The sequence below is a fragment of the Dicentrarchus labrax genome, unplaced genomic scaffold (assembly GCF_905237075.1).
Source record: "Dicentrarchus labrax unplaced genomic scaffold, dlabrax2021, whole genome shotgun sequence".
NCBI lineage: Eukaryota > Metazoa > Chordata > Actinopteri > Moronidae > Dicentrarchus > Dicentrarchus labrax.
Window position 1 is genome coordinate 5,334,933 of NW_026136716.1, and position 25,015 is coordinate 5,359,947.

Here is a 25,015-nt window from a genome sequence, read left to right on the forward strand (position 1 = left end):
CTGTCCAGTGCGGTAGACTAATCGGTGTTTATCCAAGAGCCCAGAAATAGAAGTGGCGTGTGTAACCTTACTCCACAGATATAAATGCAGATTATTTTGTTTTGTGGGTGCCCCCTGATTTAATACTATTTGGCCCTATTCACGCTCGGCATCCTAGCTCGACGTGAGGGCGTGGGGAGGGAGAAAGGGCACATTTGAAGCTGTCTTGCATCTCAGGGGGTGTGAGTCAGGAGGATGCCCAGAGGGCTGTTTGCACATAGAACCTCATATGTCATTTTATGAAACCATGGATGGAAAAGCAGCGGGATGGCCACCAGCTAATAGGCCTAACAGGCCGCAGTATCTGCCCATGTGTGCAAAGTAATCCCCACCAAGGTCAGTTACTTAAATTCCTCCTCATGGAACTGTTAAGCAAACACAAACTCTGGATAAACTCCACATTGATAGAGGAAGGTATGGGATCACTGATGGGCCGAGGACACATACAGTACATGTGCCTCAGCGAGTATACAGAGAGAGGTTTGTAAGCAAGAGGTCATCTTCTTAATTACAGTACAGCAAGTCCCCGAAACTCTGCCCGTCCTTTTAACCACATCACAACACTTTATTTCATCCCCCTCTTCAGCATTTATAAGCAGTATATAACCACCTAATTCATGCTTTATACAGCAACACACTGGACAGTTTTAAGTGTTTATGTATTTGTCAACAATTATTCATTCTTAATGACATTGTATATAATGACAGATAATTCAGATGGTTTTAAAACTGTATTCGAAACTCATGAAGAAATATTTTCATATATGATTACAACTATGTTGTCAAGCATTCATTATCTGTTCGTACAGCAGTTAAAGATGCTTCATATGGTGAGTTATACTTGACAACACTTAATATCTGTTTACAACTACAGTGGGCTATAAAATGTCTAAATGTTGCTTATAAATATTAAATATGGGCTTTTAAAGTAAAGATAAGATAAAGTGTAAGCCAATTACAACTCATATATCGCATGAATCTTTAATATATATTTATATTAAACACCAAAATCTCGAACTGAAAATGTCCATAAATTCCACTTTGGTCCAAAACAAAATAACCTTTCTGAATGAGGCAATTTTTTTTATTCTAATCAATTCGAACTATAGGCAATTAGTGTTTGTAACGCCACACTTCATCCAGCCTGATTTTGAGCTTCTAGGCCTTACAGCGGGGTTTCTGGAAGTATGAAAGTTACAAAGACTGTAGTGTCTCACTTTAAACACACTTTAATTTGTCTTGTGAAACCAAAGGCAACAATTTCAAAAACGACTGTCTCTAAATCCAAAAATATTCCAAAAGCAAATAAAACAATGTATAGTGTTACTGTAATTGTGGCTCTATACTGGGTTCTTATCAACTGAGACAGATCCCTAAAGACATCCTCAAGGTCATTTTTCAGACCTTGATAGTGAAGCACACTTTTCCTTTTCCACCAAATTAGCTCTTCTTCTTGTACCAGCTTGGAACCAACCTGTGTTTCCTCTATGGTGTTTCATCTATCATATGGGGCATCCAAGAAGGCACGTTTGCTGCTTTTTAAGAAAAGAATTGGGGCAGCAGGGATGGCCGATCTATCCGCCCTACCCCATCCCCCTTGCGAGACCACCATTGAGTGCACTGTTTAGTGTTTGGCTTTGAGTGTACTTAATTAAGGCTCCCTTTGCTTGGACTACTGATTAGATAAGTAGAGGCAATAAGTAGGGGGTTGGAAAAGTAATTTATCATCTGATTAGAGTGATCTGTACAAAATGATGTTATACAGGTCAAACTAAACAGCTGGATTGTGTATATAAGTCCTAAACTATAAATGTCATTGGAAATTGGGTCGCAAAGCGTTTTTATGTGAATGCATTAGAAAGAGTTCATATGGGTAAAAAAATTTTTTTTTTAAAAAGCTTTCATGCAGTTAACCAACTGGTGCAACATGCAACATCTCCCTGAATGGAAATGTTTACCAAATTACAGTACATAAATCCTTACACGGAAATGTTCACATCACATGCCCCAAATGGAAAAATGCTGATGTGTGTCTGTGTGTGTGTGTGTGTGTGTGTGTGTGTGTGTGTGTGGCCCAAGTGTCAGTGTGTTTGTTTGCTGCCTAGCAACAAGTGATGCATGTGCAAATTAGGAAAGTTCTTGCTTTATTTGGTCATGCAAATCTTTGTGGAGTATCTGTTATGGAGCCACAGCGTTACGTATTCCCCAATGAAACAAAATAAAGACCTGCTGAAAACCGCTCTCCTGATGCGTTCAGTTAATGGGTCTACAGTGTGAGAGTCCAGTTGAAGCTCTCAGCCTGGTTATATGCCGATGTCAGCTCACTATACACACTGACATAGGCCTACTGTTTTTCCTATGACAGAAGCTCTAAGCAATAGCATCCAATAGGCATTTCAGGTCACACAATTATCTCTCTCACTATGTCGCTTACATGAAACATTTTGCATACTAGCAAAAAAATGAATACTGCAGCACAAATTGAATTCAGACTGTTTTAATTTGCTTTATTCCCAAATAAAGCCTGTGCCTTATTGCTTGGGTCTTAAAAGCAGGGAAGCACAAAAAGCTCGAGTATTGGCTTCTGTTGTCTGTGTCTGACTTTAGGCTGAAACATGGACCTAATGTTGGCATAAGGCTGCAAAAAATAAAACAAAATAATATCATCTTAACCACTCATGCACGGTGCAGCTGTTAGCTGTCTGAGGTATGAGTGGTTGGATGGGCTTAGTGTCTTTGCTGTATGTAGTGAGGACTCAATTTGAGGCTGTCATTTGCACTCATGTCATCATATGTTTAGGCCTATGTGTTGTGAAGTCTGGGATCCTTGCTAGAGTGCGCCTCCCAGTGGCTATCTGTAGGAATTAGTTAAGAGCAATAGCATCAAACCCACAGTAATATACTTATTTAGTGTGAGTTTAAAGATTAAGCCCATGCTTAAGGTTGGGATTTCATGTAAATATCATAGCATCATCATGTTATAATACGTTTTCTAATACGAGACGGCATTTAAAATGTCATTTTTTTCTTGGTTTGTTTCTACTTTTTGAGGATAACGAAGCTATAATTATAGGAAACACTTAAACTATTAAACACTCTAATTGCGTCCTTTAATTTGACATTAACAGTAGGGAAAGAGACGAGGTTGCGACTTATTTTGAAAAACTTTCCTTTTTGGTACACCGCGGCCACCGTAGAGGCTTTAACGCAGTTCGGTCATGTGACAAAAAAAAAAAAAAAATGTCAACATCACTGTGCATTGCACTATGAAAACAACAAACAACCACTGAAAACGTCGTGTTTCTTTTCCTTCGTCTATAAAACAATGAGCACATTTCAGCACGGACCTCGTGGTTAAACTTTATGTTAGCTCTGCGTTTATCTGGCTGTCACCGCACAGGTAAGGTCACGTTAAGTCGTTTGTAGCTTCGCTTTCCAGGAAATTGGTCAGCTTAGTTCCCCGTAGCTGAGCTAACGTTAGCCGGCTGCAGCAGCTGGAGAGTTTAAAAATGCTTAATGTCAGCCAGCGTGTCTGTAAATGCATAATAACACGATGAACTATGATATAACTGCTGTATATCAGCTGCTCAAGAGAAGGTGGGAGAAGTAGTAGTGTTTCTTTCCTGTTGCTGTATTGTGCTAACGTTACACCTTGTTTTGTTTCAGGATGGCTGTGTCGACCAGTGGCCAGTCCTCCCTCGTACACAGCTTGGCCACACTTCTCCGCAATGATGGTACAGTGAAGTGGGGTTAAATAGTAAAAGGTCGTTTGGGGTTAGAAAGGGTGCACAGTTCAAGCAAAAGCAACAGCAGGGCTGCTCGGTTTCTGTGGGTGTGTTAACTCACACTGACATTTAGTTGGACAATGTGAGCGACAGACAGCTTGATATTGGAAAGAGCAGCTATTATTGTGTCAGTCTGAGCTTTGCTGATCTCTGATCTTGCAGTTCATTTGAAAAAAAAAGTCGAATTCCTGCACACTATCAGCAGTTTATTAGAGCCACAATGTTTGTCTATTATCATCGCATTTGACAAAGAAATGTAAGCTTAATTTGCTGTGTGAAATCGGTTACTGGGTTCTTTTCGTCTCTCCCAACCTCCAGGAGACTTGGTGCTGGATGGCAGCAGTACGCTGACCTTGTCGGCGGCCAGCTTGCAGCAGCTCACCAGGCTGTTTGAGCAGTACTTGCTGTCCAGGAGCCAGCAGCACGGGTTCCTCGCACTGCCGTCCCACCCTGCCGACACTGCTTCCCTGCTACAGCTGCAGTTCCTGTTTGACGTCCTGCAGAAGACCATCTCCCTCAAGGTGAGCAAGGACCACTAAAGGTTGGTCAGGTGGTCTCAAGTTGTGCTTTTTTTAAAAAGTCTTTGAAGTTATTGTTAGGTTTAGTAGGCCTCCCTTTGGTGCCAGGACCCCCAGAGTTTGATCAAGCATTCTCTGTGGTGTTTTTACTTCCACAGGAGTTATCATATCCTGAGCCATCATTCTAAAAAGGTTGTGTGTATTATTTTCTTTTAACACAGCTCATCAACCCACCAGGGAACAGACTTCAGTCTGTGGTGAAAATCTTCCCGTTCAAGTCTTTGAAGGGTTTGGAGGTAGAGTATGAACCCTGTCTACATTCATTCCTTCATTTTCTTTACTTAATCTCTTCTATTCCATTTCCTTACCCACATCTGTCCTGAAACATTTTCACATGTTTTTTTTTTACCTCTCCTCCATACCAGCTGAAGCGAATCCCTCCACACTGTCTAGAGGGACTCAGAGGGATTTACTCCCAGTTGGAGGTCTTCACGTGTTCAAAGAGCCTCAGTTCCCTGGAGGTACTCTTCTTTTCCAGTGTCACTTAGTGTACTTAAAGAGAGTCAGAGGCTCAGAGTGATATATGTCTTTTTAGGAGCTGCTTTCCTTGTGTGGAGGGGATCTGAGCTCTGCACTGCCTTGGCTGGAACTGCACACCCTCAACTTCAGCTACAACTCCATTGTCTGCCTTGACCAGTCACTAGTGAGACAAAGACACAAACAGATGCATCATTACTGATTTATTAGCTGCTGTAATCTGCCTTCAACCTTCTCTTCTCTTTCTTTTGTAGAGTTTACTGAACGTCCTGAAGTCTTTAGATTTAAGCCATAACAAGATTCGGGAGTGTGCTGAATTTCTAAAGGTTTCTGTTTGTTTAATTCTAATCAAACACTGTTTTAGAAAATACATTTTCATCTTTTCAGGCTTGTGACCCGTTGTTCTGCTTCTGTCTTTGTCTTTTGTCCTCATTGCTGTTTCCCAGCCCTTGAGTGAACTGGAGCACTTGAACCTGGGCTACAACTGCCTGCAGAGGGCGCCAACGCTGGGCCTGAGTGCCAGGGCCAAACTCCTCACACTCAACCTCAGAAATAATGAACTGGAGACTATAAACGGTAAAGCCATACTGACACTGGCAGTCTTGTTCTTTTCCTTTTAAACACAGACAATAAGAGAAAGTAGTCAGTAAATCCACTCACAGAGCTTAGGGAGGAGTGGGCCAATGAAAACTAATAAAGAAGATACACAAACTCAAAGCTGTTATGAGTCAGTAGACTTTCTCTGACAGGGACCCCAACTTTCCACTGTTTTGGAAGTCCTTCTGTTTGTCTTGGATATTGTTTATTGTCACACAGTGAAGCATTAGATAACCTTACACCTTATTATTATGTCTGTTTGGATGAGAGAGGAGAATAGCATGATAATTAAATATTTGAGCTGCTCTTTTCTTCCATGAACTGTACATGCATTGGAGTGTGTGCATTGTTTATGCTCTATGTTCTTGATATAATCTCTGAGAGTCTTTTCCTTTCAAACAGGTGTTGAGCAGTTGTCGTCACTCCAGCACTTAGACCTGGCCTACAACCTCCTGCTGGAGCACTCCCAGCTGGCTCCTCTCTCCCTGCTGCACTGCCTCAACACAGTAAGGAAGCACGCACGAAGGCTCCAGTATATCATTAAGTGGATATGTTTATTTTCTTTAGGTTTATGTGAGACAACACACTGTAAAACGCTCCATCCTCTTTTAGCTGAACTTGGAGGGGAACCCCCTGTACTTCAAGAAAACCCACCGCAATTGCACCGTCCGACATCTCTCCCCAAAGGCTGCAAACCTTAGAGTGAGTAATAATTATAGCTAGAATTGTGCACCATTTTATAAAACTTGCAGAAGCATTAAAAAGATGATCAGTATAAAAGTTTCCTGTAAGGACATTTGTTTTAGACATCAAGGCAGCAGCATCAATGGCATGTTAGCAGCTGTATTACAAAACAGCAGCTGAAGACAGAAGCAGAAAAAAAGCAAAAAAATTTAATTAAAATGGAAAAAAAGTTATATTTGGGATTTGGGGTAGGCTGAGATCTTAAAATATACTCTCACAGACAGTAATAGCAGCTGTTGACTTATCTGCTTTGTATCAACAAAGGCATTACGCTGTATGTCTTGATTTATCTGAAAGCCTCTTTACACATAGAGAACAGCTCAAAAACAGCTTCCTGTCTACCATGTGTTAACTACAAGGTGTTTCTACATGACCGGCTGCACTGCAGGCTCCCACTGGCTGCTGATCTTCTGTCATATTGGGTTGAAAATCATCAACAGGCCGTTACTGATGATGACTACTGGAGAATTCGATTGAGAACAATGTGACCAATGTTCCTTTTTTCTTGTTTCTTTCCAGCTCAAACTTGATGGCACCCCACTGTCCTCGTCTGAGTTATCAGTAAGTTTTTTCTTAGGTATTGCATTTGACAGACCTTTTTTAGAGTAAATTATGTTCAATTGCATGTTTTTGAGGTATAATACCCATTTATTTATACATGTATAGTATGTTACAGAGAGATGCAGTACAGTGATAACACATAAATCATACTTTCTCTTTTTGTTTTTTTTCTGAGTTAATAGTAGACTAATATTGGACCACTCTCTTCTGCAGGTTTTGCCAAAACCAGGCCAGCTGATCATCCAGGTACAGACTTCTCATCCAGTTGTCATGCCACCAGAACGGAGCAACCAGGAAGTGTCCAGCGGTGCTGGGGAGCTTAGTGACAGCGTGTCAGTTGCAGAAGTGGGAGTCTCACACATTCGGAAGAAGAAATCCAGAGTAAGAAAGCTAAGTTTGAAATTGTTTTTATTTAATCTTTCTCTGTCCTGTGACATATTTTTTTAAACAATTTTGTGTTTCAGAGTAAGGTGAAAGTGCGGCGGGCCAGCATATCCGAGCCCAGTGATACAGATTACGAGCCCAGGCTCATTTCCTCCACACAGGGTGGGTTTTAAACTCGTGCTCGTCCAATGTGATTCTACATTTATAATATCATAGCAAATATTTAAATTCACCCCCTTTTCTCCCTGACTTTTAGTACAGCAGCTCACTGTGTTGCCTCTAGTTTTAACAACTACCTGTTTGTAATGTTAATGACCAAGATTAAAGCTTATTCAGCTAAATAGAAATCTAAAACATAAATGTTTTTTCTCCACCAGGCATTGTCCTTCCCCACCAGCACGAGATTGAGCGCATGTCCAGCTTTAGAGAGCAGCTTGGTGAGGACTGGCTGAGGTACCAGCATCATCTAGATGGAGCTTCTCCCTCTAACATCACCACTGCCATCAACACCAACCAGCCAATTCCTCACCACCCGCCCCTCTCCAACGGCCACAGCACCACACTGCGTCCATCCGCCAGCCCTGGGCATCAGCCGTCTCCGCCATCCCTGGAAGTCCCAGAGGTCCTCCCCCCGCCACTCCTCTCATCAGAGCCCATGTTGGAGACGTCCAACCTGGATAAGGACCAGGAAACAGAGTCTACTGTACAGTGGCTCGGTCACAGTTCTCAATTCACAGAGTCAACCTTGGAGGATGGCCCGGTGGCAAGCCATGGAGAGGTGAGCTCACCTGGGCCGAGTCCGGAGTCCCAGAGGTCGGCTAGAGTGGAGAGCATAGACACCAAGGAGGAAGAAGAGGAGGAGGATCTGGGAGGTAGGGTAGTGAAAATCCTGTACAATAACACAATCATTACTCCTATATTTGCTTTTCTGATGTCCTTTCTTTTCTCTTTTTTTTCCTTCTTAGTGGACCTGTGTCACCCCCTACTTGTGGGTGTCTTATCCGACAAAGAGGAAGAAGACGGCGAGGACCAGGGGGAGAGGAGGAGGAGGAGGAAGGAGGTGTTCCTGTGCATCAAACAGGGCCTGGTGCTGGAGGTGGACATGCAGCGCGGCCAGGAGAGATGCCGCCTGGAGCTCGGCAGCCTGGCTCGGGTGGAGACCACAGTGGCTGCCTGGACCCGAGGGGTGAGAGGAGGAAGGGAGGAATGGAGAAATAGATGGAAGGATGGGAAATGATTTGTGAGGTTTTTGCATTACTGTATTAAAAAAAAAGAATATAAAGAGGTAGATAAAATAATCCTAAACATTTAATCATTTGTCTGTTTTAACACAAATACGGTTAAACGCAGTTCACTGCATTAATATTGTGATATTTCAGTCATAGGGCATGAAGGCGTAAGTTAAAGGACACATTGTTCCAAAGACTTTCTTTCTTTCTCTCAGGAGACAGAAGAGATGCTTCCAGCGGTCGAGCTTCAGTTTGACTACATCAGCAGGGAGAAAAGGAGGAGATGCTACGTGCTGCTTGATGATGATCCACAGCAGGCACTGCAGGTTAATAATAATAATAATAATAAACAAGCACACAGAAATTCATACACACACTCTCTTGAGTCCTGTTGTCCAGGGAATATTTGATTCCTTTCAGAGGAAATATTAGAAAACTTGTATCTTGTAAGATAAAGATAAAGAAGAAGAAGAAGAAGACACTTTAAAACTCACATGCAAGATGTACTAGGCTCACACACGTAAATCAGTACACCCACCCACTCACTCCTTGGACGCCCTGTACCAGTCTGGTCATGCTCACAGGCTGTCCTCTACTCAAACTGTTACCTTTGTTTTTCAAATGTGACGTCAGCATCCAGCAGCACACTCTGTACCATGTTTACTACCATGTTTATAACTTTGGTCACATTGTGCAACATCAACTCTTTTGCCAGATATAATTGTAACACACAGAGCCAACACCAATTCCAGTATGTGATGTTTTTTTTGTCAGACTTGTGGTGAGCAGTCAGAAAATTAAGAATTGTGTTTTTATAAACAGACACCCAGCTGAAGTAACAAGTATAAAACCCCAACACCTTTAACTCTTTCATAGCTGCTGGTGGCATAAGACAGATTGTCCTACTGTTTACAGAACCACTCAAACATTTTCTCCTACAGTGCCAGCTATGATACACCCCTTCAAATTGTCCTTGAGCTCTACTGAGTTTTGTCCCTTTGAGTAGCTCGATGTAGCTCCTGTAGTTGCTAGTTTACAGCTGCAAAGTGCTTTCTGTGACCAAAACATCAGTGAGGAAGAGGGGAAGCTTCAGATCAGCTAGTTGACAACTTTTCTCAGCTGATGAGATTGCCCAGAAAATAGTGTATTCCGTGTGGTTGCTCACTTTCGTTGATCATAAATCGACTTTTTTTAAATATTGCTAACAGTGTCAACAAACACTATCACAATGTAAAAACATGACCTTTTTTTTTTTTGGCTGACTAGGCTCTGACTGACGTGCTGTCACATGTGGCTGAAGAGAACCAGCGGCGTGACTCCGAGTTCTGCACCAGTTGCGTTCGCCTGCAGTGCCTTCGCTGCGGGTCAGAGTTCACGCTTAAGGGAGAGGGCGGTGGGGAGGAGGCAGAGGGGAGAGCGCGGAGGAGAGGGGCTGCAATGCTACCAGAAGGGGAGGAAGAACAAGATGAAGAGGAGCTGAGAGAGTGTGATGATGACAGCAAAGGTTAGTGTGATGAAAAGATTAAATTTACAGTGGCCTTGAAGCAACAAGACTTTTGCTTTTATAATTTACCACAGCTTTTTCCATTGCTATTGTGGTCTTTTAAATACTACTGTTGTTGAGTTCATTTCACATTTGCAAAAGCTGCTTGCAGTTTTTCATTTCCTCTCTTTGTTTTAATTTTGTATGTTTATTTGGCACAAATTTTATCGGCAGAAAATCCCATTTCCATCTGTAGACCCTGCCAAGATGTTACAAGCGCCCTAAAAATTAAAGGGAACAAGAGGAACAAACCGCAACAACAAGACAATTAACATGCACAAATAAAACGCAGGCAAAAAAAACAAAACAACAAATACACTTGTTAATGTTTAGAGTGAAGCAGGGATGGAAAAAGAGGTCAAATTCAAAATCACTGACAATATGTACAAACGCCAACTCATAGGTGAAACGGTGCCTAAGCAACGGGATGTTTTACTTAAGCTTATATCTGTCATCTCTAGATGTGAAAGAATCCCACGCACCAAAGCCTTGATTCTGATTCCTCCCTCACACTGAGTCACGCACAGTTTCAGATGAGTCATGCTCAGGCTTATACCCTAAAGAAAAAATGTCCTTTTTCCACTAAAACTAGCACTTTCACACTCATTTAATCAGTGTCAGCAGGTCTGTTCAAAAATTAAAGATTACGCAGAAGAGAAGGTCACACATTTCACTTGCCATGTCGCCACATTCATGCAAAAAAAAGTTATATTTGAAGTCAAAGCACTTCATGACTCCTCCTCGGCTGTCAGGCTCCCATTGTAGGCTCCCATTTTTTCCCAAAACAAATTTTGGTTTCAGGTGGGCTCGAGACAAGCATCCCAGGAGTTATCTCTTCTCTTTTATTGCTAAGCGGCCCGCTCCGCTGAGTTCCCACCTCTATAATCAACAGCATTGGCTCCAGCAGCCACCTCCCAGCCCTTTGACCAAACCTGACATTAAGACCTGCTCCGGCACGCACAGACTACGCACAGGCTTTGTTCAACAGATGTTTTGTGGATTTCTTGGAGCAGTGGTCTTTTGTTAGTGTGCTTAGTCTGCTTTACATACCTTTTCAGTCGCACGTGTCTGAACTTAGACGCTTGTTTGCCTGTGGCAGAAATACAAGCCCTGCAGATACAAAAAGCTGTTTCTTCCATGTTCTTGAATTGACACATGATATACTTTTAAAATGCAACCGTATACTAATGCTGTGTAATAGGTATACAGTATATAAATATAAGTAATAGGATTAAGATTTACATAAATATTTTATTTTTAAATAAAAAACTACTTGATGAATGACAATATTGGTTACCACACCGTTTTTCAACGTCTACGATTGAGATGTTTTCACGATGACCATTGTGTTGCTTTTTGGAAGCAACTTCCTGTATATATTTCTCTTTTTTTTTCAGGAAATAGTCATATTTGTCCAGATTGTGGTAGCGATCATGTGGTCCAGCTGGCTGGCCAGTCAACTCCCTACAGCAGTACGCCCATCCGTCACTCATCAAGGCCGGAGAGTGAGGACGATCATCTCGATATAACCCCAAGCACTCGTAGTGCCAATAAGGTCTTTCTAAACTATAAAACACTTTCTACTCTGTCTGTTTTCCCTCTTTCCCTGTAAGTTAAATCACATCATGTTGTTGTGTCATCTTTATCACAGCAGGATGATTACACAGATGCCAGTATTAGCAGTAGTCCTATCCTCAAAGCTTCCAATACTACAGAAGATCCCACCTTCATTACTGCCCAGGGAAGCTCTTTCTTCATCGGGGAAGAGCAAGCTGACACCTCCAGCCTCTCCTACAACACAGACTGCCAAAGTAAAGAGGATCTGGCTGGAAGCTACCACTACACCGCTACAGGTGCTACGCCACCTGAAGTCCAAGCCCAACCTGCAGGAAGATCCACCCCGAATGGTGAGTTTTTACTGTGTCAACATTTTTTTTTTCAGGGTATTTGCAGGTGAAAAGTCTCAAAAAGCATCAATTTGTTTTCTCAGAAACGAAAATGGCTGTCCAAGGTATAAAAAAGTCTTCAGTTGAATTGACAAAAATGAAACAGGTATTAAATTGCATTCTCTGTGGTATTACAAAGTCAAGATTAAACTTGGTGAATCCTGCAGAAACTGGCCGCTAAGGGCTGCAACCAATAATTAATATCCATATTAAAAAAAGCCTTTGGCAACTACTGTGCCTCCCTGTCTCAAAATGAAAAGTAAAATAATTATTGCTGCAAGAGAGTGTAAATAAAACCAGCATTAAAACATTTAAATTATTTTTACAGCATAAATAGTCCTGATTAATAAAACTGCTGAAAATGATATAAAAAGAAGTTATTTTTCCTAGGAAGTGGGATGTGGTACTTCAAAATAAAAGTGCTAAATTTGACAAAGTGGGACAAAGTTGAACCATTTGAGACCCACTCAGAATGGACCCATGGTCCTCTTTTGAACTGCACCAGTCGGTAACCACTGGTTTGATATAAAACATGTCGTGACGTCTTCAAAATTTACCAAAAGTCCAAAAAACAAAATGTTTTAATTTACATTCATGTATCTTCACATTTAAGAAGCTTGTACGAACAACTGAAACAGTTAATGGATTAGAGTAAAAAGACACATTTTGTCTAGCCATACACTTTTTACTTCCATAATAACATTGTGATGTTGGCAGGGCAGAGGTTTGTTGGAGGAAAACCCAAACAGCAGTAAAATATAAATGGAATCTTATTACTTGATTTAAATTGTACAGTTCATATGGTCATTGTAAAACACATCAACTGTGTCGTGTGGTATAAATTGTTTATGACAGTGTCCTTGCCTTTCCTAAAAGATATATTTAAGTCCTAATTGAAAGTGAACAGAGATGGGAAGTATTTGTATCTTGTGGATAATGTGTGGCACAGAAATCCTTCGCTCTGTATCTCTGTGAAAGCATCTGATTTCTCTCACATGTGTCTGCCATTCTTAGATGAACCACATGTGCAAAAAGACAGATTGGAATCATTACTGGAAGTGATGGGAGAGGAATGAAAGCCGAAGAGAGGGAGGGCTGAGTCGTAATAATAGCTTTCTGTATCTTTTCTTTTTTTTGTAATACTGTAGTTGCGCTGCCAATACCGTGTAATCTGTCCTTCTGAAACCACTGTCTCACACTGGAGACTGCTTATACTCATCCTAAAAACACTGACACTGAATATAGGGTCTTTTTTTTTTTTGGGTGACACAGTGCACCCATTGTTGCAGAGCTGAGGCCTTATTTTACTTCTTTCTGAAGACGTGCTTTGTCTCTGTAGACAAATCCACCTTTGTGTATGTGTGTGTGTGTGTGTGTGTGTGTTTGTGTGGATACATACACCTTTCTTCTCAGCAAAGGACATTGTCTGAAAGGTTCAAAGGCTTTTTTTAAATTCTGTTTGCACTCTTTTCAAATGAAAGATGTTGGGTTTGTTTTGGCCTCTGCAGGTCCGAGCCCTGTCATCTTTGAGTAACTGTAACCATTCATCAGTGTTCAAATAGCCTCCATTGCTGTTCATTGGTGGATTTATTGCTCTTAAATGCCTTTCTGTGTGAGGGCTGTTGGCTAATGCTACAGTGTGCTGCAATAAAATCTGGCTATGGTTTCATAAAAGGCAATAAATATGTAAGTCTCCACGTTGCTGCCAGGAAACTATGGCTTATCTGTTTAACGCAAGATGTGATTTGAGAGATAGTAGACAAAAAAGACATGTTGTCGATGTTTCTGTAGATGATTTGGACCTATTGTCTGAGGACTATGAGGCGGTGGACCATCGTCTACAGCTTTTCCTGGACGTGGAGGTCTTCGAGGAGGAAGAGGAGCTTCACTCTTTCCTCAAGGTATGTAAAAGTAAGGCTTATATATATATATTAAAGAAAGCGTGTTTTCTCTGTACCATAGAATATTCCTGACTACGTAAGCGACAAGCAGTGGACTGCAAGAAAGAGCAAAAGAGTTTTTGCATGGATTAAACAAACAAGATATAGCGTGTTAATCAGTGAGGCTTAGAGGGTGCAGGTAGGTAGATTTAGTTTCCTTCTGATAGTGCCAGGCTAACTGTTTCTCCCTGTTTACAGTCTTTATATTAAGCTAAGCTAGCCAGTTGAGTTTAACACTCAGGACTCAGGACTGTGTTGGTGTAGTTGGATCATATTTAACATGCAGTGTTGGCAACATAAACTCCATAACTGTCATCACAGATGCTTATTGGTACATGGAAATATGTGAACTCACCTTTGTCCAATTGAGCCCCGCCTTACAAGCCAAAAAAGCCAGAAAAAGAAAATGACGAAATTCTCAAATCTGTAATGTGAAATAACCAAAAGCTTCTAAATAATGTGTTCATGTGGGACTCCTTTACTCACAGTAAGAGGCAGATTGAGAACATACTGTGGGTTTTCAGGGCCTTTAAATCTTTACTGGAGCTAATATTAAGGCAGGGAAAAAATGTTATTGCCAGACTCCGCTGTTTCAGCAGAATTTTGCCAGTGATGGATCACTCAAATTTAACAGGACAATGTTTTTATGTTGCTGTTATTGTTTCTTTTGTGATTGCGATTTTAAAAAGTCTTCTAACATATCCATCTGAGGACCAAAAGATTCCTGCTTAATGGGTGGTGACAACTTTAAGACCTACAACACTTGAGCTGTGGTTTCGTCTCAGTCAGCCAAGATGAACGCAGTCAGTAACTCTCCCAGGAGCCCATTCAACCCCCATCTTTTTTTTTTTTCTTCTTCTTCTTCTTTTGTAGCTTTTTTGACTAGATTTTTGACCCCTGCTGTCACTCAGCGTTCTCTGAGCCTCTTTAATATGCAATGCATCCTGGGAGCTCTTCAAACCAGCAGGCTATTGCCTTTCTCTGTCAGACACCTGGATGAGGAGCAAAGAGCTTGACAGGGCCGAGCACACCACAGCTGGAAACAGGAGGTCCCGCTCCATTCATCTTATTTCTGTTTATTTATCCAGTAACAGGGGCAGCTCGCTGTTTCACTTGTGCTTTTTCTTCTTCTGTTGTTTTAGAGGAAATTAAGCAAGACCTTGATCTAGAGGTTTGATTTTTAAACCCCTAGGGAGCTTGTGAAAACTGGTGTCAGCTGAGAATATGGTTGTTATTACTTCAGTATTGAATTAATAAAGTTGTAGAACAACATATTCACAGGTGCGAGCAGCTCTTCAAAAATCAGTCTTTATGTCATGTGTCCCTTTTTCTGTGTGCCGTCAGATGTCAGCTGTCAAATTTGGGGAGCCAGGGGAGGTTCCCTCTCTGTTGGTGGTGACAAATCAGCAAATCTATTTCTTGGAAATGACATCAGAAACCCAGTGAGTAGAGAGAACTTAATGCACAAAAAATATTTTTTTGCATTTATCATACATGTTGGAATTAATTATGTGTGAATTTTAGCTGTAAAGGAAAAGAAAAGTTTTCTACAGAAATATTCAGTTTTTCATTCAATTTAGCACAAAATCACAAAATTGTCTCAGTGGGCTTTATAATCCTTAGACCCTCAATTTGTAAAAGGAACACCTCAACAAATAATCCCTTAATGGGGATCCTCTTCCTGGCCAAAAAGAATTGCAATCTTTGCACAAACTATACCTTGTAATAATTGCACATGTACAGTTTAGTTAAAACCTGTTTTTTAAATATTTTTGCACACCATACCTACTGCTTATAGTGTATATTTGTTTAATTATTGTCTTTATATTTTCTATTATATCTTAGAATTGTATTATTCTTTATTGTAATTTTATTACTGTGCTGCTGTGTCAGATTTCTCCCAAGGGGATCAATAAAGGAACATCTTATCTTATTTTATCTTATCTTATCTGATCTTATCTTATAATAGTGCCATAGGTGCCACATATACAGAGTTAAGTTAGTAATATGATGTCAAGCAACTTCTAGGTGTCACCAAGAGCTGGTGTACCTCAACTTCTAAAAGTTTTGTGAACTACCAAAAAGGAAACAGAAAAAAGAATATGAGCTAAATGAATGCTCAAGTTAAAGTAGGACTCTTACAGATAACTTAGAAGATTAAAGCTAAGTCAGTCAGACATTGACGCAACACATTCCAATTTATCAAAAGAGTAATCAAATCCTGCTGGTGTGACAGTGATTCAAAAGAGGGCGCCACATTGCAGTTAACAATTATGACTTTCAACTCGGGTGTGTAGTTCCACACCCTCCGTTTAGGATGTGGATTATATTGCATAACCTGCCCAGGTTTCTGGGTCACATCTTGAGAACACATTGACCTTGCAGTGTCTGTGGACTGCGGAGCCGTTTCTCCTCCTGCTAGTTTTTCGCCCCTTTGTTATTTTTTCTCTCCTCCATCACTGAGATGAAGAGCTTTTCTTCTCTCGTCAAAACAAGATCTATTTCCCTCAGACATGAGCCCGTGCCATGAATGCTCTTGCAAACTTACTGTGATTCAGACCGCAGGAACTGACTCCTCTTGTTCCCGGCACTGTGCAAGAAACTTTTATTTTGACCTTATATCTTCAACCCTTAAAAAAAAAAAGAGGTTTTACATGAGTTATTACCACGAGTTGTGTTGTGTAAACTTTGGCTTTAACAAACACATTTTAAAGTGTTGTTCTGGCAGTCACACCTCCAAGTGTCAGAGATCAAGTAAACCATCTAATCCATCTAACTGTGACGGCGCATTTTCTGCACTTTCTGATGCCTGACGTTGTTTCCTCCCAGCACAGGCCAGCTCTCTGATTGGCTACAGAAGCGGGACAGCCACCCAATCGTGGAGCTAAGCTACCTGGAGGTGGGGCTAGGCTCTCAGAGCATCCACATGGAGTTTGGAGACGGCGGTGTGGCCTACACCCTCCTCGTGAGGGACAGTTTACGCTGCAAACGCTTCTTTGGCCTGTTGACAGGTAAAAGGAAACACTGCCAAATACAAGCAAAAGTGGAAAACAGTTTCTCTTTAACATATGGAAAAACACATAAAAGGAAGTTTCATTTTCTGAATATAGTCACAGAGAGAAACTCACTGACCTCAGCTCTCTCTGTACTTACTGGTTACACTGGTTTCAGCACTTTCCTCAGGGTCCTTTGAGGGAACATGCCACAAAAGAAACCGTGGACTAATTTAGTTTTTTATTTTTTTTTAAAGTTATACTGTTGAACCCCTGAGGCAGGTATTGGAACAGCATGTTCCTCTTACAGAAACTACCCCCTTCACAAACTAATACTATACCATATGTGTGCTATGTGACGCAAATTTCTGCCCTGTCCCCCTCGGTATTGGGTTCTCACAGACTGCGCACATCCTGCCCAGACTAACTTGCCTGCAAGGAAGGACCAACGGCTGGGAGGAAAACCTTTTATTAGATGGGGGGGCTCCTGCTCGGGCCTGGAAAAATATGGAAAATGAATCTGACAATAGCCAGCCCCTAAACGTGTGGAGAAAACAGGAAAACATCTTGGCACGTTTGGAGTATTGCTGCTCATTTCTAGGAGACATAATTCCACATTTTGTGACGTATGGAGGTATTTTCCAATAATTACTGTTTCATATTACCAATTTGAGGCTACAAGCAAAAAAAAAAAAAAAAAACCTTTCAAATTCAGTCAACAGACATGCTGATTAGAGAGAGCCACTTTTTCCACAACTCTGTTTCTGTCCAGCTTTCACTCATACCCAACCAAGCAAGAATATCTTTGGAAGTACATGGAAACTTTTCTTTCATGCATTATCTTCTAGCATTTCATACAGTTTTTGCAATACTTTCTTCATTTCAGTAAAAGTCTTAATCTTTAAAAGTTTGAAATCTCTCTTTGAAAAGAGACCTGGCCAAGAAGGCAGGATAAGAAACATGGTATGAGTGCCCTGAACTATCAGTATAAAGTAAAAACAGTGATTATTATGATAATTATTTGTATTGTTTAGAAGCAGCAGACCCTAAGTAACATATGCACATACTTTGCTTTTCTCATTCTCTCACGCTCTTTCTCTAGCTTCTCTTCCGTCCTCTGTCCGTCTAATTCCATAAACATTTCATTTAGTATATTCTTTGTGGCTAAAAATGATTCCAGATTGCTTTCAGGAAGACCACAGAGATTGTCCAAGACAAAGCAGGCAAGTTAAAAGCATGAATAATGGTTTGTCGTAACCTTCCAGGTGTATCCTAAAAAGATATCAGTGCTTGAGTTCCAAATACGTACACATAAATGTTTAGATTTCCTTCCTTGACGACAAAGATAACTAAGTTGCTGTTCTGACAAACTCTCTTTTCCTAATGCCAAATTAACCCCAAAACAGCTGTTGTAATATTGTGTCAGAAGAAGTACGGAAAAGCTTAACCATAACAAACCCCGTCTATCGTCCAAGCTGGCTCTCATCATGTGGACAAAGTCGAAAAACCACAACTGGAATGACGAAGCTGGAAGAGAGAGAGAGAGAGGATGTGGTTATAACTGGGACAGTTTTCTGGAGCTCAGAAAGAAACCGAGTCTGATACAACTTTATTGAAACATGAGAGATAACACGAGACCTCTGGAATCTGCAGCCAAAGGAGACAAAAAAACAGAGTCTGTTACTGATCTTCTGTTTTCGTTGGCCAGTTGTTTTCTCTCACGTAGAGGAATTTGTCAGTTTTCATTGTTGTACTCAAACTGTGTTACAGGGGATTTGGTGAGAGTGATGGGTGCGTTTGAGGAGCTAAAGCCACCCCTTAGCCGTTTTAATCAGAATTCTGATTACCTGTTTCATACTGTCCCATGTCAGCTGTCCAACATATCAAACAGTGGTATTGTATTTGATTTCATGTGAAAATCATCAGGGGCATTGGTGTTGAAGGTGCAGCCAGCCAAAGATTTTGAGGAAGCAGAAACATTGACACAGACCAGAGCACCGACCAAAGATTGTCCGCTACAAACTCGGTTCTTAACACGCTCGGCCCGTCACCTTTGCTTACTTGTGATTGCGATCTTGGATGGCACCTCGCTGAAACTCTCCACACTAACACGCTGTTTAATCTTTAGGTCAGTCTGACACTCACTATTTCTCCCTAACACGTGAAAATGTTCTGCCAACAATGTGAGACTTTGAGTCCAATGTAACATTTTTCGTGAAAGCGAATGAGCCGTCTGCCATATTTTGTCCAAAAATATTTTGAGGCTTTTTTTACAGAACATTTCACCTTCAAAGAGAAAAGACTGAATCTGATTAAAACTGACATTTTTTTGTATTCAAAAACATGACATGAGAAATGATCAAGAACAGGCCAGGAATGTTATCTTTTATGATCCAACATCACTGTTCGATGAATAGCATGTTAACAATTCAGCAGTTAAAGATTTAACAACCACATTTTTAGAAAAAGCTGCTCAAATATCCATTGCAGTGAACATTTTGTGTGTGGCTTCCGGCAGGTGTTTCATACCTTTCTTACTGTGCATACAGTATGTTAAATATATCCTTAAAATGTGTTTCAGATAGGTCACGTCACGACATGAAAGCAGAATTCCAGTTAGTTTAATTCAGTCTCCAGCTTGCCAAATGTACACACAGATAGCTTAAAACAAAGTACAACAAACTGAGAAAAGCCTTGGCAGCTGTACAGCCGTGTCTTTTACCCCTTCACACACCTAGGCCACACCTATAGAAAGACTCAAGGGTTTTTGAAACATGTGAGCCACGTGGACAAATTACATTGGTGATACTCATATATTCATAATTACGGGTTTATTTGGCTGTCATGTTGTTTTCCTCCCCTCCTTCTCAGTGTCCCTTTTTTTAAAATCCGTTTGAAGTCCGTCTTTTCAAACTCGAATGTCAAGCCACGCTGCAGATATCCTCTCTGCCCTGTATTGTTGTCACACCCAATGACACGCTACGATTCGTGGATGAGAGCGTGACCCAGCGCTTTGTGTTCCCAACATTTTCTCACCCACCGATTCTAAAGAGCCGAAATCTTACACCTGAAACTAGAGACCTTTTGGCTTTCTTACTGAAGTTACAATAGCAGAAGAAGGAGTCTCAGATTGAGTTTGGCTTTTGTGTTCAGACCTCTGTCCATGAATATTTGGGTGTAACATTTCAAGCCTACTGTACTTTTTCCTTTAGTTGGAGGAAGTGTGTTGTTTTTTCTCGCTCGATAATTTGATGCTTTCATTGCCGCAGTTTGCCAGAGTTTGAGATGTGTTTGACATCTCGTGTTTGAACAGTTACACACAGCTATTCACCTTCCAAGCTGTTTCAACAAGCTCACAGCTGTCAACTTCAGGGCTGCTTGAACATGATACATCATTTACGTTATTTTGTATGGATAATCTATGAATTGTTTGTATGTTAATGTCAAATTCATTGTGAAAAAATAACCTAACTTCTCCAAAACCTAAGTTGACATCTTTAAATTGATAATTATCAAGCATCACAAGTGGCCTCTGCCCAGGTATCGCTGAAAGTAATAATATACAAATTGTGCAATGCTAAATAAACATTAAATGAATATATTGTTGGTGATTAGAAATGCTAAGTGAGAGACAACTGGACTTACTTTAGTTCCTTAAAGACAAATAATCAGCTAATTATGTGTTTTAAACAGGGGGAAAACATCTCCAAGAATCTAAAGGAAGTCCAGTTGTCTTTGGCCTCTAGATATACCGTAACCTGGAAACCTTCACAGACAGTTGTTTTCAGGACTTTTTTGTTTTTGTTGCTTTTTCTTCAGGAACTGTGCGTGAGATGGCCCACAAATCAGACAGCAAGTTGAAGTCCATCTCTACCACAAGACTCAACCCTCAGCACCATCTCTGGTATGCCCCAAACAACCTCTATACACCTACGTTGTTGAGGGAAGCGACTATTGGATGCAGTGAGGAAACGGCAGACATCTTTTATTTGTTTATGCGCTGAGAGATGTGGTCTAAACATTGTTGTGCACATTTGTGTATGTGGTCGGGAGGTGTAAGTTAAGGGCGTTCTAACACTGCCCATTTCTGACACATCTTTAGTTGATTACAATCAGCTTTTTTAGACTTCTTTTTGTAAAACTGCACCACTAAATTAGCTGGTAAACCACATCTTAATGTGTAACATGTGTTGCGCAACAAAACCCTGAAGCATGCATGACATGTTGTGTCACCTCCAGTAGTTTTTCTAGCCCCCTTTTTGTTTTGTATGTTTTTCTCCCCAAAACAGAAGATAGTAGCTTTCTCCAGGTTCTCACTGGAAAGGAATGTGATTATCTCAACAAAAATATTGTTTCAGAGAAGAAAATGGTTTCGCACGAACAAGTGCAAAATGGGCAAAATGAAAAACAAGCTGTGAGTAATCAAACATTTCAATTATACAGACATAGTGTACACGCCTTTTGAAGCAGTTTGGACAACCTGGCAAACATGCTTCATCCAACTTTTGTTGGATTAGGAAATGAACGTGGTGCATTATGATGAAGAGTAGGTTAGCGTATCCAGGTCCTAACACACACTAATATCTCAAAATCTCCCCTGGCAACAGACACCACAGCTCAATGAGCGAAAACTAAAAACAAATCAAAGCAGCCCCTTCATGTGCTGCGAGGGAGCAAACCACAGTCTCGGAACACACTTGGAGTGTTTTCGCCATCCAGATCCTGTCAGCTTTTATTATGTCAATTATCCCCTTTGCTTCACAGTTACTGTGACGGTGGAAGTGCTTCCATCTGAGACAGCGTGGGTAGCACCTGCCAGCCACCACAACACTGTGTTATCTTTATGAAAACCAATGGCCGTGCTTTCAACCACACTGCAGCCCGTGTAGGTGTGAAAGGAGATTTCTGTGCTAATATGTATTTGTGTAATATTCTTTGTTTCTTTTGATCTGTTAGGCCTCTAGTGTGTGAAGACATCCAGGCAGATGTGGAGGATGGCCAGCTGCAGTTTTTCTACATTCTGGCTTTTGTCCTGCAAGGTGATACATCCACTGCATCCCATTTTAGGTTTTAGGATGTATTCTTTGCCAAATATCTCTCATATTGGTCGAGGGATCTGCTTTCGCCTGCGTTCTTCCATCTATTTTCTACATGGTTGCAAGGAAGATACAATTTCAAGACTCAACATGTCATGTTTGATGATTTCTGAAGGTGCAAAGAGGAGTGCTTTTAATGCTAATTACTTCATATGCTACCTTCCTATCCTCCTTCTTTCTGGATTAACACTGGTGCTGTTTATGTATAAATGCAGCTAAAGAGTTTTCTCATTTGTATTTAGGTCACTTAGCTTGCAGTCTGGAGAAAACGTACAATAAGCTACATCGTAAACATTCATTCTAACCAGCAGGAAGAAAGCCAAAAGTTAATACCACAATAAAAGCCCTCATAATATTTGTGAAACCCTAGAAATATAATGAAGTGCCAGGAAAAAATGCTAAAGGAAAGACATAACAACAAGATGGATGCATGGTTTTGTTTCCTTCAAGATAAAACCAAACAATGGCAGGAAGAAATGTGGAAGAAAGGATGTGATTTGTGGGGAGCAGCTGACGTGAGTCGCCTGTCAAAGATCCAAGTTAACAACCTTTCGCATAAAACGAGGCAGAAATCTGTTAAACTGGACTGAGTGACAGGCGACTGTATGGGTATGCATGTGGTTTTTGCACGTGTGCCGGGTGCCACAGGATGCCTCGCTGTTTCTGCTTCAGCAGACACATTTAAAGCCAAGGTAGCTGCAGGCTACACACAGCTGTACACGTCAGTGGAATTTCAAGTGCCATAATTTGAGCATGCCTAGATCTGCCTTCTCCCTCCGCTGGCTCCACTAAAGACTTGAAATACAATGCCTGAATTGATCTTTGCAGCAAATCAGTAAAGCTGTGACCCATGAATGTTACTATCAGTGGCTAAAATCAATGCTTATGTATTTCTTATCAAAACTTCATAAACCAAAAGGGTAAAGACAATGTATTAATAAAGTTATTAACTTAAAACCAGGATAAATGCATGAAACATCACACACCCAGTGCATCTTTGACTATTTACATAACATGAAACTGTTCATATTTTCCTCTCAGAGGATATTTGGACGCCCTTGACAGTCCTGGCAACTCGGGAAACCCTGTACCTGCTCAGAGAGGATCACCAGTGGAGTAAAAGCTTCAACAGCCTGACAGTGAATGAAAACAAAGAACCGAACAGCGGGAGTGTCACCATTTTAGAAACGCTGCCAATCAGCTGCGTGAGCTCGGTCCACCTTTGGCCTTCAGATCCGTGCAGGATGGATATTCAGCTTTATGATGAGGTGAGTACTCAGCCTCTGCTTCCAACCTGTAAGCAGAAATTAGTATTTGCATACAAAGTCTGGTATTCTGTTGGCTCCGTTGCTGTTTTGTGTCCTCCCATTATCTCCCTCTCTATTACTCCTCTCATGCCTTTGTCTTAGCTGTGAGCTCCTAAATAAAACTGTAAACAGGTAGTTAGAGAGCCATGTTTGGTGTTGATTTGTCCCACATGGTCATTCACACATTAGGGTTAGGGTTAGTTTGTTTACTTATCCCTGCAAAGAATTTCACTGAAATCTAACCTAATCAAGAAAAGAATCCAGGATGAGAGCTGTGTATGTAAATACAACTTAAGAACTTAAGTATGTTGACCAAAAGGCACATTTTTAATGATGGGATATCAGTTTTTATACATGCAAACACTCATTCAGCTGCAGCCTGCTCCAATCTGCTGCAGTCTGTAGCGCGTGTTGTCAAGTTGAGTTTTCTCTGCAATTACTGCTTTCATTATCAGAGTTTCTTCATGTTGTGTTTTCTCCTGCAGACTGTGAAACAGGAGAAGACGTGGTGTGTGCGCTCAGAGAGCACAGAGCTCCTCCAGGGTCTGCTGGCCTGGGTCAGAGCACAGTGGGAGGCCATGTTCGGAGTAAAACTGCACACAAGCCTGCAAGACAAAGCAGAATAATAGGAATTGGGGGAGGGCATAAAAACGGAAAAAAAGTTCCAGACTGTGTGTGTGTATATGTGTGTGTTTGTGTGTGTTTGTGTGCTCCTGTGTGTTTTATTAGCATGAATCTGAGTGTTGGTACTGGGAAATGTTTGTCTTTATTTTCTCTCTACACAGTGTGCACTCAGTCTGGTCCCATTACGCTCCCTGCTTTCATTGTCTTTCAGGCAAAGAACTTTGAATTGATTGCACTCATTCATGTGGCACCACAAGCCTGTAAAAGCACCAGTTGCATCATTTTCCCCTCCAGATACCAAGGTTTCTGCTGCTGAAATGGAGTGTGCCTTGTTTCTTTTGCGGCTCCCATGTTTTGTGTTCAAACGCACTTTAATGTGTCTCATGGTGTTTCTTCGAGCGCTGTAGCATCGAGCCAGCGTGGAGCAGATTTGCATTTTGGGAACAAAAAGAGCATTAAGTTGCGGAGAGGACATTTTTTTAAGACGGGTAATGCAAGGAGCTGAGCCTAAAATATGTCCACCACCACCACCACCCCCCCTCGTTAAGCTCGTCGGAGTCCTTTCTCACCATCTTAGGGTTCAGTGGGTTGTGACATCACATGCTCAGCATAAGGCTGGGGGGGGGGCTCTGAAAGGCCAGGGGTCACCTCACACCTTCCCCCCCAATTAGGGTCTTATGATGTGTCTCTGCAGTGTGTCACATGAACGGAAAAGGATACCAGGAGTGCAAATCTGCAGAAATTGGGTGAACAGTGGCAGTTGTTGTCTTTAAAGCTTGGGATCAGATGTTTACTTTGTTGATTTGTAACCTGGGTCAAAGCTGTCATCGTTTGATGTATCTCACGTAAATCTTTCTGTTAAGTTTATATATGGGTTTAACTGCCGCAGCCATGTGTGTTGTGTATGTAGCCATCTGTACATAGATCGAACTGTTGATATGGATTAACCAGTATAACTTAATATATTTCCTTGTTAGCATTTTTCATTATGGCTTCATGTAAAAAAAGTATTTTATTTTTATATAAAAAAGGAAAAGAACCTCTGATATACGATGTGTATGATTGAATATAAAAGTAATGTGTACATTTCTGGGTTTCGTGTGGTTTTTCAGGAAGAAACTTTCCTTTCAGCAGGGATGATGTAACTTCACTTGTTCCTGTAGCAAATTTCT

At 41.1% G+C, this 25,015-nt stretch overlaps 1 protein-coding gene across 2 annotated transcripts; it reads left to right on the forward strand.

The window, feature by feature from the left end:
* Positions 1-3,270: 3,270 nt before the first annotated feature.
* Positions 3,271-24,929, forward strand: stk11ip (serine/threonine kinase 11 interacting protein). 2 transcript variants are annotated; one of them, XM_051427939.1, is made up of 26 exons: positions 3,271-3,439; positions 3,706-3,773; positions 4,143-4,345; positions 4,564-4,638; positions 4,768-4,863; positions 4,938-5,045; positions 5,134-5,205; positions 5,326-5,455; positions 5,879-5,982; positions 6,089-6,178; positions 6,740-6,781; positions 6,995-7,162; positions 7,246-7,327; positions 7,543-8,037; positions 8,131-8,351; positions 8,610-8,720; positions 9,661-9,898; positions 11,335-11,492; positions 11,589-11,844; positions 13,675-13,784; positions 15,168-15,265; positions 16,653-16,834; positions 20,636-20,720; positions 21,773-21,855; positions 22,954-23,180; positions 23,705-24,929. In XM_051427939.1, the coding sequence occupies exons 2-26, from the start codon at positions 3,707-3,709 to the stop codon at positions 23,843-23,845; spliced, it is 3,642 nt and encodes a 1,213-aa protein (XP_051283899.1). In that variant the 5' UTR covers positions 3,271-3,439; position 3,706; the 3' UTR covers positions 23,846-24,929. The 2 variants fall into 2 exon arrangements, with proteins under 2 accessions (XP_051283899.1, XP_051283900.1); XM_051427940.1 differs by having other exon boundaries at positions 11,592-11,844.
* The last annotated feature ends 86 nt before the right edge of the window (positions 24,930-25,015 follow it).